This window comes from Blennius ocellaris (genome assembly GCF_963422515.1).
Source record: "Blennius ocellaris genome assembly, chromosome: 5".
Taxonomy (NCBI): domain Eukaryota; kingdom Metazoa; phylum Chordata; class Actinopteri; order Blenniiformes; family Blenniidae; genus Blennius; species Blennius ocellaris.
The window spans coordinates 5,043,662-5,057,632 of NC_137654.1; the positions used below are offsets into that span (position 1 = coordinate 5,043,662).

General features: G+C 47.7%; 1 protein-coding gene across 1 annotated transcript in view; it reads left to right on the plus strand.

Moving 5' to 3' along the window:
- The window catches only part of mthfr (methylenetetrahydrofolate reductase (NAD(P)H)), a 43,699-nt gene that overhangs the window by 7,305 nt on the left and 22,423 nt on the right, over positions 1–13,971 (plus strand). Inside the window, exons 3-5 of the mRNA XM_080496690.1 lie at positions 4,398–4,636; positions 13,095–13,205; positions 13,279–13,472. Coding sequence (XP_080352816.1) covers positions 4,398–4,636; positions 13,095–13,205; positions 13,279–13,472 — 544 coding nt within the window. The remainder of the gene's footprint in view (positions 1–4,397; positions 4,637–13,094; positions 13,206–13,278; positions 13,473–13,971) is intronic.

Here is a 13,971-nt window from a genome sequence, read left to right on the forward strand (position 1 = left end):
GGTTACTGCCTCGAACCAGACGCCTGCCGCCATCTAGTGTCCGTTCGAGGTCATTGCACCCACTCACACTGACCCTCCAAGGTCCGCCGCCACCTGGTGGACGTTCGAGGTCATTACACCCCACTCAGGCTTCCTCACACTCACTCACACACACACACACACACGCCCTCTTTCTTTGTACATAGTGTTTGCCATTAGTTGATTAGATCTCCGTGTTAGATGATGTTTGTTGCTTGATTGTGTTGGTTTAATAAATATTTTCAGAATTATTCACGAATTACTGCATTTTGTTAATAAGCGCATTTTAGCTGTATTGATCGATTCCTGGTAATTATTGTGTATTTATTGTTGACAATTCACTGGTTTGTAACAGTCTGTGCTCGAATCTCACACCTTCCTTGTTATTTAAGATTGTTATATTTACACAGAAATATTAACTAAGTTAAATAACCTTTTGACAAAGGAGACTGATATTTGGTATTAGCTGTTTCCAGTTTAGCGGGCGGTGCCCCGATTTAATTATTATTTGATAAATAATTAATTTATTCAAATTAATAATTTTTCATTAATAAATTATTTTTGATAATTCATTAACTTTGGAGTAATTCCTCAATTACTCTAGGAGTTGCTAATGAGTAAATGACCATTTACTTCCATTAGTAATTCCAATTTTTCCTAAATTACTTCCAGTAATCTATTACTTCCAGTAATTCTTAATGCTAATTACCAACCATAAATCCCAACAATAGTTTGTACTGCTTCTTTTTCTGACCTTATACTTACCTCAAGTTGCATTTTGACAGAATACATCAGAATCACAATCGTCTTTATCGTCATTGTAACATGTACAACGGAATTGCACAGAAAGTTGGGGGGGAAAGGAGGACAACAAGAGGTGGGGAGAGGAGGGAAAAAAGGCAGATTACAGACTGTGCTCTAAGAAGCACAGTCTGTAATTGGGGGGGGGGAAATCCACCTCAGGCACATTTAGACTCCGTCTCAATTCTACCCCTTTGCCCTTCATCTTACCCCTATCCCTTTGAAATGCGTGTTCACGAGAGTCTGAGGGGGTGTCCCATTTCACTATTGTGCAGAGGTGGAGGGGTGAGGGGAAGGGCTATTCGCCCCTCAAAACGAAGCGTCTACAGATGCACACTTTAAACAGAGGGGTAGGAGGACATGGCGCCGAAGGACTCGCATTTCACATATATACGCTTCTAAAGTTATATAAACCTGTTGTATTTTATACTAGTAAGAACGGCAGTAGCGCTGCCGTCTGCCGTGTGTAGCTTCCGTGTGTATTTGTTTCGTAGAGACCATGTTTATAACATTTTATTATTACACTGTATAGTTCCAAAGTCTTCTAATATGGGTGTTTTGAAAACAGGGACCCCCGAGCAAACAAGGAAGCTCCTCCGCTTTCGTATGGTGAATGAGGAAATATTTCTGAAGTCCAAATACAGCGCAAAAACTGAAGTAATCCACGTCTCCGTCTATTTCTTCGCCTTGATGTGGAACGGCAGAAAACGAAACAAAGCAGCCAAGCTACTGCAACACGTTGAATTTGGGACGGCATGACGATGCTCCTGCTGGAAAATCAACAAACATCCGTGGTTCAGCTCTGCTGATATAACGGCGCCATATTATGACGTCAAAACTGTGAGACGGAGCGAGAGGGTGAGCAGAAGGAGAGGGGTGTCCCAAATCTAAGGGCTGAAACTTTTATCCCTTTGCCTTTGCCCTCGTTTTGGAGGCGGAGGGCTAAGGGGTAGGTGTAGGGGTAAAAATAGAATTGGGATTGGCCCTTAGCATCAACACAGACAGATTACAACATATTCTCGAGACAGCGCTTAGGATATGTGAAGGGTAGTTTTGCAGCCCGCCACGAGGAGGAGGTGTCTCGGCGCAGCAGCACATCAGGCATACTTGCATACATTTGTACATTTCATGCTTTGATGTAGAGAGGAGTTTATTACAGGCTCATATAAAGTCAACAATAATGATAATAATATTAAAGAGGTATGGCCAGCCCCCAAGGTTGGCTGGTGGCTGCCGACAGCAGGAGTCTCACGGATCTCAGAGTGGGGAGCGCCTTGGTTGGCGAGTTACCAGAAAGCCACCAGGGCCACGGCCGTCCACACATCCATCCCACTCCGAGGCGCAGGCGTAACGCGAGTAGCACAAGTAACTGCCAGTCTACCGGCAGCCGAGTCCGACCCATGCGGACCCAGTTGTAATGGGGCCCCCCCAGAGTGGCCGGGAGAGGGGAGGAGGAGGAGGACGGTCGGAGGAAGCCAGGCTGGCTCCGCCATTGCTCACTCCCCGTGGTCTGCACTTGGGGGACAAAGGTGCGCCCCCGAGAGCGGGCCCCCGAGAGCGCGCCCCGGAGAGCGCGCCGCCGGAGAGCTCGCCCCCGAGAGCACGCCCTCGAGAGCGCGCCCCCGAGAGCGCGCCCTCGAGAGCGCGCCGCCGGAGAGCTCGCCCCCGAGAGCGCGCCCTCGAGAGCGCGCCGCCGGAGAGCGTGCCGCCGGAGAGCGCGCCCCGGAGAGCGCGCCCCGGAGAGCGCGCCGCCGGAGAGCTCGCCCCCGAGAGCGCGCCGCCGGAGAGCTCGCCCTCGAGAGCGCGCCCCCGAGAGCGCGCCCCCGAGAGCGCGCCGCCGGAGAGCTCGCCCCCGAGAGCGCGCCCTCGAGAGCGCGCCGCCGGAGAGCGCGCCGCCGGAGAGCGCGCCGCCGGAGAGCTCGCCCCCGAGAGCTCGCCCCCGAGAGCGCGCCCCCGAGAGCGCGCCCTCGAGAGCGCGCCGCCGGAGAGCTCGCCGCCGGAGAGCTCGCCCCCGAGAGCACGCCCTCGAGAGCGCGCCCCCGAGAGCGCGCCCTCGAGAGCGCGCCGCCGGAGAGCTCGCCCCCGAGAGCGCGCCCTCGAGAGCTCGCCCCCGAGAGCGCGCCCTCGAGAGCGCGCCGCCGGAGAGCGCGCCGCCGGAGAGCGCGCCGCCGGAGAGCGCGCCCCGGAGAGCGCGCCCCGGAGAGCGCGCCCTCGAGAGCACGCCGCCGGAGAGCTCACCCCCGAGAGCGCGCCGCCGGAGAGCTCGCCCCCGAGAGCGCGCCGCCGGAGAGCTTGCCCCCGAGAGCGCGCCCCGGAGAGCGCGCCCCCGAGAGCGCGCCGCCGGAGAGCGCGCCCCCGAGAGCACGCCTGCGATGGCCCCAGCTGTGTCCGGATGACCCCGTCCAGACACCCCCGGTGAGCGGGTTGGAGGGGGGCTGGACCCGGCCAATTGATTTCAAAGCGACCCCATCTTCTGAGACGGGGGGTTTTACAACCCTCCAGGCGCTTATTAAATGCGTCTTTAATTCTGCAAAGAAAGAAAATGTATCTCCAATGTGAAACGCCATCTGTGCAAATGACCCGGTGAAGTAGGCGACGTGATGATGTCAGCACGCTCGACCAATTAGAGCGTTGTCTGGGCAAATGGCAAAAGTGGCACCGGTTCCGTGACCGGACAAATATACACTTCGAAAACCTATTATCCTTGTATTCAACGTTTTGAGTGTACAACGCTGAAGGGGGTGTGTCACACCACACGTGTTCAACAGCCAATTAATAGTGTGTGGCTGCACCGTACAACTGAGGCTGCAGCGGCTGCAGCCAGCGCTTTGCCTCACTGTGACTGACAGCGGCTGCAGCCAGCGCTTTGCCTCACTGTGACTGACAGCGGCTGCAGCCAGCGCTTTGCCTCACTGTGACTGACAGCGGCTGCAGCCAGCGCTTTGCCTCACTGTGACTGACAGCGGCTGTCACTGGGATGTGATGAAATGAAGCGATAAGAATGAATATGATTTATATATCACACTTGTCATTATGGAATGACTTGATATGACTCGTCAAGTGCAAGTCTAGAGTCACTGAGTCTGGAGTCCAAGCAGGAGTTTTTTTTTTTTTATTTCATCAGTTCCAGTTAAAAAGTCATAAAATCGGGACTGGAGTCCGAGTCGAGTCCAAGTCTCCAGTCCAAGTTCCCATCTCTGTCCAACAGACGTGTACTCAGTGTTCAGTGTACAGTGCCTCTCTATAACCATGCTGTTATTACAGCAGTCATCATGCACATAGATACAAGCTGTAGTTATCTGTGTGATGGATCTGGCGTTGGTGAGATACAGGCTCGGCAGAGGCGGCTCCTGCGGGTTGTTCTTCAGCTTTAGCAAGAGGCTGGACCTGCATCCCCACTTTTGTTTCCTTTCCCTTCTCCGCCTGCGCTGCTTACCAGACCCGACAAAAGTCCATGGGGTACCCAGCAGTCTCGCTAGTTCGTCTGAGATGTTGTGTTTGAAGCGGAAATCCTTGTTATTTTGTTGTTGCAGGAAACAGAAGGGAAACATTCTGTTGAGTGTCTCATGTCTCCACAGATTCGATCGTATGGGCTCCGGAGGGCCTCTGTTTATTGACATCACCTGGCACCCAGCAGGTGACCCCGGTTCCGACAAGGAGACCTCTTCAATGATGATTGCCAGCACGGCAGTGAACTATTGTGGCCTGGAGAGCATCCTGCACTTGACCTGCTGCAACCAGACCAAAGAGAAGATCACTGGTCACCTGGCCAAAGCCAAACACCTGGGCCTGAAGAACATCATGGCACTGAGAGGAGGTGAGAACCTTCAGCAACCCCACACATTGAGCTAATGGGTGAAAGTGATGCTGCGGCAGCTGGATGAAAAGTTGTTGGACATTTTAAACATTGCATCTTGGCCCGCTCTCTCCAACCCAGCAGGACGCACAGACCTGTTAGCATAGCACGTAATACATTTCTTATTGAGCAGAACAAGACTCGGAGCAGAGGCTCCCGACAACTTCACTGCTGGCCAGTAGGCCCTTTTGAACAAAATCCTGGAGCTGAATCTGTGTGGCAGAGCCACGTAAAACAAACCAGTTACAAGTTTAAATAATACAGTTTTACTGGCGGTGCCCCAATCAGGATGTTCACTGACATGTTGCACAGCTCTCATGAGCTTGCTTCTGTCCTTTAAAAAAGTGGTATCGGTGCATTCTTATTCTCTTTCTGACAGATGCAACTTATACTCATTTGGGACTGGTGGTCTGGAAAATCCGGTATATACAATTGTGTGCGAAAGTCAGGGCACCCCTTTAAAAACTGCATATTTTATATATTAAAAAAATTAGTATTCATATTTATAGTCTCTGGTATATGGGAGAAAAAGACAATATTAACGGGAAACATTAACGCATAGTGACATTTTATAAATTGAACAAAATTACAAAACTAAAACAACTAAAAGCTTTGGCGTGTGCAGAGGTTGGGGCACCCTACAGCACCAGTAGCTTCAGTACTTAGTAACCAGTGTTTGGAATAACGGCGTTTAAAATAACAGCGTTAGGTAACGGCGTTATTTTTTCAGTAACGGGGTCATCTAACTCATAATTTTTTACGCCGTTACAACGGCGTTAACGTTACTGAACGTTAAATGGGCTGTGTTACATTGCCTTGATGTCATCCAGGATGTCACCCCAGGCTTCATGCCCGGCTGCAGTGACTGTGAGGATGTGGCTTAAAAACGAGGTCAGTGATTGGCTCAGGCGGAGTCGTCTTTCATGGGAGCCAATCAGAGCCAGTGTTTTTTTTTACATACGTGCCAGCTGAGCGCACACACACACACACACACACGTACACAAACACGAGGGCAGCGTGAAGCAGTCCGATGAAAACTTTTTTTTCATTTTTCATGTTCAAGGTGGCGATACAAGCAGGACTTTAAATTCATTGTGGTCAAAGGCAAGAACGTGCATGTGAAGTGTACATTATGTCCAAATTTGATGAAGCATCTCACAACGACACACGCGTCTACAAAGCTTGTAGCCAAAAACACCGATACGTCAACCACAGATGAGATCCTCCGTCCACGAGCAAAGAAAGACGGGGAGCAAAGTCGCCCAAGCAGCAAAAGCGAGCTCTTTCTCCCTCACCTTTTTTTGTTGTTTAAACATTTACTTTTGTTCTGAACAAAATACTTGGAAGTACACGTTGTGTTACTTGACAAGTTGTCTCAAGTTGTGAACATTTGATTTGTGAAACCTGCTAAAAAAAAAAAAAAACAGAATTTTTTGACATATAGCAACTTTTTTTAATAGTAATGGAAATAGTTACTTTCCTTGGTATTCAGTTACTTTTATTATAGACTAATTCAATTACTAACTCGGTTACATTTTGGAACAAGTAGTGAATTACTTTTTTAAAGCAACGTTCCCAACACTGTTAGTAACACCCCCTCTGACAGATATCACAGCTTGTAAACGCTTTTTATAGCCAACTGCAATTCTCCGTGTTCTATTATTTGGCATTTACCCCATTCTTCGTTCAAAGAGCTTCCAGTTCTGCAGTATTCTTGGGTCGTCTTGCATGCACAGGTCTTTTAAGATCCACCCACAGATTTTCAATGATGTTTAAGTCTGGAGACTGTGAAGACGTTTCTCGAGGTTGTCTCTGGTGGATTTTGAGGCATGTTTAGGATCATTATCCTGTCGTAGAAGCCATTCTCTTTTCAGCTTCAGATTTTTTTTTACAGATGCTGTGATATTTGCCTCCAGAATTTGCTGGTATTTAATGGAATCCATTCTTCCAATGCTTTCTGTCCCACTGGCTGCAACACAACCCCAAAGCATGATGGATCCACCCCCATACTCGGCAGTTTGCAAAGTGTTCTTTTCATAAAGTGCTGCTCCTTTCTTCCTCCAAACATACCTTTGCTTATTGTGACCAAATAGTTCTATTTTCACGTCATCAGTCCACAGCACTTGTTTCCAGACGCAGGTGAGGTTTTCTTCTGCAGACTCTTCCATGAAGGTCTTGTTTGAGCAAGTATTGCTGCACAGTGGAAGGGTGCACCGCCACTCCTGAGTCTGCTTAATCTTCCTGGAGGTCTTTTGAAGTGAAACGTGGGTGTTGCTTTACCTTTCTGACCAGTCTACGAGCTGTTCTCTCGGGAGAGTTTGCTTAGTCTTCCACATCTCATCTTTGTAGTGGATACTGTGGTGCTCTACAGTGAGAGCCGGAGTTTGAACAGATGAAGTGAGACACAAGGTTTGAGAGGCTGAGAGGGGAATGTATTCAGACATACAGCCGGAGATCTCCCACACCTGACAGACAAAGAGACATTTCACAGACATCCTCACACAAACACAGGCACATTCTGACAAAAAGCCTCCCCACACATGCCCCCCCTTCTCTGTCTAGAAAGCTGCATTCATCTAATCACCTCCTCCAAGGTCTGCATTAGGCGCCGCCAGAAAAGTGGAGCAAAACACAGCTGATTAATGGGCTCCAACTTAAAAAAAAACCTCATAAACCAGGTGTGGGTGACCTGGCAGATGGTGAAGTTATCAGGAGCATCCGGGGGACGAGAAAAGGAGACATCTGTGGCTCTCGCCGATCAGTTAGACTCCACACGTGTAGGCCATAAAATCTAAGAGGCCTTAGATTTTTCTACACTGTAAACTGGTATAAGTTGAGTTTACTTAAACACTTTTTAGAAACTGGTTGCCCTAAATGGTTTAAGTAATGTTTGATGAAAACTTGAGTGAATTTAACTTAAAATAACTAGTAATATCAATTGCTTTGCATATACAGACCCTTTCCAAAAAATTAGAATACGATGGGAAAGTTTATTTATTTCCATAATTCCATTCAAAAAGTTAAACTTTCATAGATTAGAGATTCAGGGCCCACAATTCAAACGATTTCAAGTATTTATTTGTTTATTTTTACATAATTTGGGCTTCCAGCTCATAAAACCCATGAAAACAGGAATTCAAAACATTAGAATACTGTAAAAAAAAAAAATCTGCCCAAATTGTGTGTGTCACACACTCATCATCTACTAAACTCAGAGCACCTGCACAGGTTTCCCCAGGTGTCATTAAACTGCTTCAGTCTGGTTCAATTGTCTCAGTTGGGTTCAATATGGGGAAGACTGCAGACTTGACAACTGGCCAGAAGACCATCATTGAGACCCTCCATTGGATGGGTCAACCACAAACGTTCATAGCGAAGGAGGCTGGCTGTTCCGGTTCCGTTGCGCTGTGTGGTCCCGAGCTGGACCCGTGCTGGACCCATCTGTGGACTGGACATCTGCAGGGCCCGGTTTCCTGCTGGCCTCAGGTTTGCAGCTGTGTTGTGAACGGCCTGGTCTGTGGGGGGGGGGATGCAGCTCCGTGTCCGGCTCCTAGGATCGTCCAAACAGTGTGTTCTGCTCGCCAGTGGGCAGAACCGTGGTTTGATTGTTGTGGATCACTTGTGTGCGCTCTGGATTTCCTAGTTGATGCAGACATGTCCTCTCTGCTTGGAAACCAGGATGAGACGCGGGGGGCCGATGGCTGTGAGCTGGACTTGACCAAGTTGCATTTGGGACAGCCGCTGTGTCCCGGTCGGGTTCCACCAGTGATGAGGCTTTTCTAACCTGACCACTCACTTATTACATGAACTAAGTGGCAATAATATACTGTGATATCCACACACAAGAGACAGAGAGAGAAAGTAGCACACAGAGAGAGCAAGAGAGTGAGAGCCTGGATGCGCACGCGAGTGCTCTCTCTGACACACACACACACACACACACACATACACGCACACACAGTATACAGGAGAGACATGGAAAGAGAGAAAGAGGAGAAGTTCATATTTTACCTTCAAGTATTTCCTCCAGCTTTAGTAGTTTGATTTATACTGGTCAGCCAACATGGCAACCTGCCGTTTCTTCTGTGGTGGTTAAATTTGGCTTTTCAAAATAAAGCTAGTGACTTTCACTTTCTCAGTCAACTTTTGAAAGTGAAACCTTCTGCCTTAATATTATTCCACGAGGTATTTTGCTGCTCTGGGGTCACTGTGCTGCACATGCAGCTGCTCTGGTAAGGGAGTAAAAATACAACTGGAAGTAAACAAAACTACGTTAATTACGTTAAATTTTTTTAACAAATTAAATGTTTCAAATCAATTAATTGAATTAACGTGTTATTTTTGACAGCACTACTTGATATGCAGTGATGAATGACAAAATATTGAATATATCATTTTTGTTTGTTATTCAAATCTGTTTGGGGGTTTATTTCATCAGGATAATCCTGTTTTGTTTTGTTGTTTTGGTTCAAAGTTCTCCAGATCCTACTGAAATGTTTTGAACAACAGAAACTGAAGGGCTGATCCATTTTAAAACTAGGATTGGATTACATGATCTAATCCGATTTCAGAATCCTTTGCCTTTTGAACAACCCATTTTTAAGATTTGATCCAATCTAATAACCAAAATCCAATCAGGCCAGGGCTTTGAACGATGGTTTTCAAGACTGAACAGTGCACAGTGTGCACACAGCCTCAGCTCTACCATCCATATGTTTCCAGAAAGGAATAGGAGGACCTGAAGCTGGTTTTAATTTGTACAAGTTTAAGAAAAAAACATTGTGTAGTTGTAGTTAAGGGTTTCCATGTTAAAGAATTTTGTGACATAACTGCAATATTATGTGTCACCCTATCTCTAAGGGTGACTGAGCTCCTCACCCTACACAGTGCTGTCAGTCGATTTAAAAAAAATGAACTAACTAATTGCAAACATTTCTGTAATTAAATGCAATTAATTGCATCGTTTTTCTCCTGAACACTGAAGCTTGTAATGGATATGTATTCAGGGAAAACCATATAATTAGCCTAACTCAACACACATCTAAAATCAAAGACTATTTTTGTAATGTCCTTTTAGCTTTGGGTGAAACTGTTCTCTCCGAGGTCAGTAAAATAGTAAAAACATAGATTAATTAATTAATAAACGTCTGGGTTTTGTTAGAGCGCAGGTCCACCACTTTGAGAATTTGAATACTTCTAGAAACAAAGTTATGAACTTATTACATGAACACAGTGGCAATAATATACTGTGATACACACATGATAGACAGAAAGTGAGAGCAGCAGCACACACACACACTATCCATCCATCCATCCATCCATCCATCCATCCATTGTCTACCGCTTATCCAGGCCGGGTCACGGAGGCAGCAGTCTGAGCAGAGTTGCCCAGACTTCCCTCGCCCCAGACACTTCCTCCAGCTCCTCCGGTGGCACCCCAAGGTGTTCCCAGGCCATAGAGAGACATAGTCCCTCCAGTGTGTCCTGGGTCTGCCCCGAGGCCTCCTACCAGAGAGACATAGTCCCTCCAGGTGTCCTGGGTCTGCCCCGAGGTCTCCTACCAGAGAGACATAGTCCCTCCAGGTGTCCTGGGTCTGTCCTGAGACCTCCTACCGGAGTGACATGCCCGGAACACCTCCCTGGGGAGGCGTCCGGGGGGCATCTGAAACAAGTGCCTGAACCACCTCAACTGGCTCCTCTCGATGTGGAAGAGCAGCGGCTCTACTCCGAGCTCCTCCCTGGTGGCTAAGCTCCTCACCCTATCTCTAAGGGTGACTGAGCTCCTCACCCTATCTCCAAGGGTGACTGAGCTCCTCACCCTATCTCTAAGGGTGACTGAGCTCCTCACCCTATCTCCAAGGGTGACTGAGCTCCTCACCCTATCTCTAAGGGTGACTGAGCTCTTAGCTCCTCACCCTATCTCTAAGGGTGACTGAGCTCCTCCCACTATCTCTAAGGGTGACTGAGCTCCTCACCCTATCTCTAAGGGTGACTGAGCTCCTCACCCTAGCTCTCAGGGTGACTGAGCTCCTCCCCCTATCTCTAAGGGTGACTGAGCTCCTCACCCTATCTCTAAGGGTGACTGAGCTCCTCACTCTATCTCCAAGGGTGACTGAGCTCCTCCCCCTAGCTCTCAGGGTGACTGAGCTCCTCCCCCTATCTTCAAGGGTGACTGAGCTCCTCACCCTATCTCCAAGGGTGACTGAGCTCCTCACCCTATCTCCAAGGGTGACTGAGCTCCTCACCCTATCTCCAAGGGTGACTGAGCTCCTCACCCTATCTCTAAGGGTGACTGAGCTCCTCACCCCTATCTCTAAGGGTGACTGAGCTCCTCACCCTATCTCGATGGGTGACTGAGCTCCTCACCCTATCTCCAAGGGTGACTGAGCTCCTCACCCTATCTCTAAGGGTGACTGAGCTCCTCACCCTATCTCTAAGGGTACGCCCAGCCACCCTGCGGAGGAAGCTCATTTCAGCCGCTTGTATCCGGGATCTCGTTCTTTTGGTCATGACCCATAGTTCATGACCATAGGTGAGGGTAGAACGAAGATCGACCGGTAAATCGAGAGCTTCGCTTTTTGGCTCAGCTCCTTCTTCACCACAACGGACCGATGCAACGTCTACTCAACTGCAGACGCTGCACCGATCCGCCTGTCGATCTCACGCTCCATCTTTCCCCCACTCATGAACAAGACACACACACACACACTAATGTCAGATAATGCCCAGTTGTTTTGACCACTTCCTTGGTGTCTTTGAAGAAGGAGTTCAGTTGTTGTCCTGCTGGAGGGAAGCTGGTGTCTTCTCTGGTAGTTAGCACCTCCTGCTAACTGTGGTTGCTGGTTCTGCAGGTTGAGGAGAAGAAGATGAAGTTGGTGTTTCAGGAGTCCTTCTTTGCAGCTCCTGGTTGTTCCTTTTGTTCAGACTGAGGATCTGGTCGCTCAGGTCTGTGATGGTTTTCCTGCTGGTTGAGGAAAACACACAGAAGTTCTGTGAGGCGTCGTTTCCCTGGTCCCGTCCTGGAGGAACTGGTTGGTTTTCCTGGTTGATGGGAGATCAGACTCTGGGTGCTGGTCTCTGGATGAAGGGATGGTCTGACCCTTGTGGTCGGGTTATCAGAGGAGTGGAAGAGTGGAGGCTTTTTGTGGCAGGCCTCTGGTTGCAGGCCTCTGGTGTTAGCTGTATGCTAACACTGGGTGAGCTCCTCCAGCAACCTCCTCCATCAAAGAACAGGAGCAAAAGCCTTTTTGAGAGAATTTCTCCAACTCTTTTGATGAAAGTTGGAGGATTCGAAGGTGTGAAATCTTTGGAGCCTCGGCCAATCGGTGACTGGCTGAGTGCATGGGGTGGAAGTGTCAGTCCCCTTTGAGCAGAAAGGGGGCAGGATTTGCAGGCTGAGGTCTGCAGGGCCCCCCGCTGGGTGTGATGCTCAGTCACATTCTTGACATGACAAATGAAAATTGTCTTTGCTTGGAAATGATTGGAAACATTCTGTGGTCTTGTGAGATTCCAACAAGAGTATGCAAGACAACGTTTGAATGTTTACGCGAAATTAGAACCACCTTAGAGAAATGCAGAGCTTGGCTGGAAGGCTATAAAATGACCATGATTTGGAGCAGCATGAAGACCAGAGAGTCAAGGACGAGAGAAATCTGAAAATTGCCCTGGACGAAAACTAATCTTATCGACATTCGGATTCCCTCAGACATCCAGATGCCGAGGCTGGTTGTTTTCCTATTTCTCCTGGATGTGTTTGTTAAAACTGAACTCCAACACAGAGGCTATTGGAGGAGTTGGGCGGCGCCCAGACACCTCCTCCTCACGGCGGGTTGCAAAACTCCTCTTCCCATGCCCTATATGCCTTGTCTCGAAGATGTGTTGTAATCTGTGTTGATGCTTCAAATGTGCCTGAGGTTTCCTAATTACAAACTGTGCTCCCAGGAACACAGTCTGAAATCTACCTCTTTTTCCCTCCTATCCCTACCTCTTGTCTCTTTCCCCCAAGCTTCATATGCAATTTCCTTGTACTTGTATGTTGTACCTGTGCAATGGCAAAGTAAATTCTGCTTGAGAAATAAATGTTAAATAGAAACATTGAGATTTTATTGAACAAATTGGTAATTATTTCCACATATAAACACAAAACTACCTAAGATTTCTACCATTAGGAGCACTGCTATTGATTCCCAGGCACCGGGTAGCAGTTCAAATGTGAAAGGTACCCATCCTAATTCTCAGCTACTCCCACTAGGTGTCACTCCATCATAAACCTTTCTCTCCTCACCACCCAGAGGAGTGGACTCACTCTGATCTGTTTGCATGAAATACAGAATAATTCAACTCCAGAGTCAGGTGAACAAAAAGAAGTCCTCGTTGATCTTTTCTCCATCTGCAGTGTGATAATGTGATGTTGTTCCAGACCCCGTAGGAGCAGACTGGGAGGAAGAGGACGAAGGATTCAACTATGCTGTCGATCTCGTCAAACACATTCGAGCTGAATTTGACTCCTACTTTGACATCTGTGTGGCTGGTACGTTGTGTCAGTCTGGCTCAGGAGCAGGTTCCTGTTCAACTGAACTCAAAGTGTATGATGGTTTATGCAGGATATCCCACCGGACACCCTGAGGCGGCGAGCTATGAGGAAGATCTGCTGCACCTGAAGGAGAAGGTGGATGCTGGGGCAGACTTCATCATCACACAGCTCTTTTTCAGAGCAGACACCTTCCTCAAGTTTCTGGATGACTGCAGGATAATTGGTATCAGCTGCCCCGTCCTGCCGGGAATCTTCCCCATCCAGGTAATGTCATCACTGGATATGTTTCACAACACAACAGAGTTTCAGGACACACATTTCCATTATTTCTTTTCTTTTCATTTTTTTTAACTCTTTCTTCATTCCAGAGACATTTTAATGTCACATCGGATTTCTAGTCGTAATTTTTATTCTGGCTGAATATCTTACTCTGGACTATATGTGCGGAATAATGAGATTGTTCTTTTAGTATAAAACTATTTTTTTCTTGTTTAACTAATGCAGTTTTGCAGTTTAATCTCCATTATATGCAAACTGATCATTTATATTATCTCCAAGTCAAACCCTGAAATACCAGCAAACGGGCTCTTGTCCAAGTCACAAACTTGTTCAGTGACGATAACAGTAATAACATTTTGCATTTGCAAAACGTTCCACATTCATGATGTAGGAGATAAAAATGGTCAGTTTCACTAAATAAGACTAGAACGGGAACTCGGCAGAGTGCATACCGTTGCCAACGCCACATTTGCTTACTGAGCCG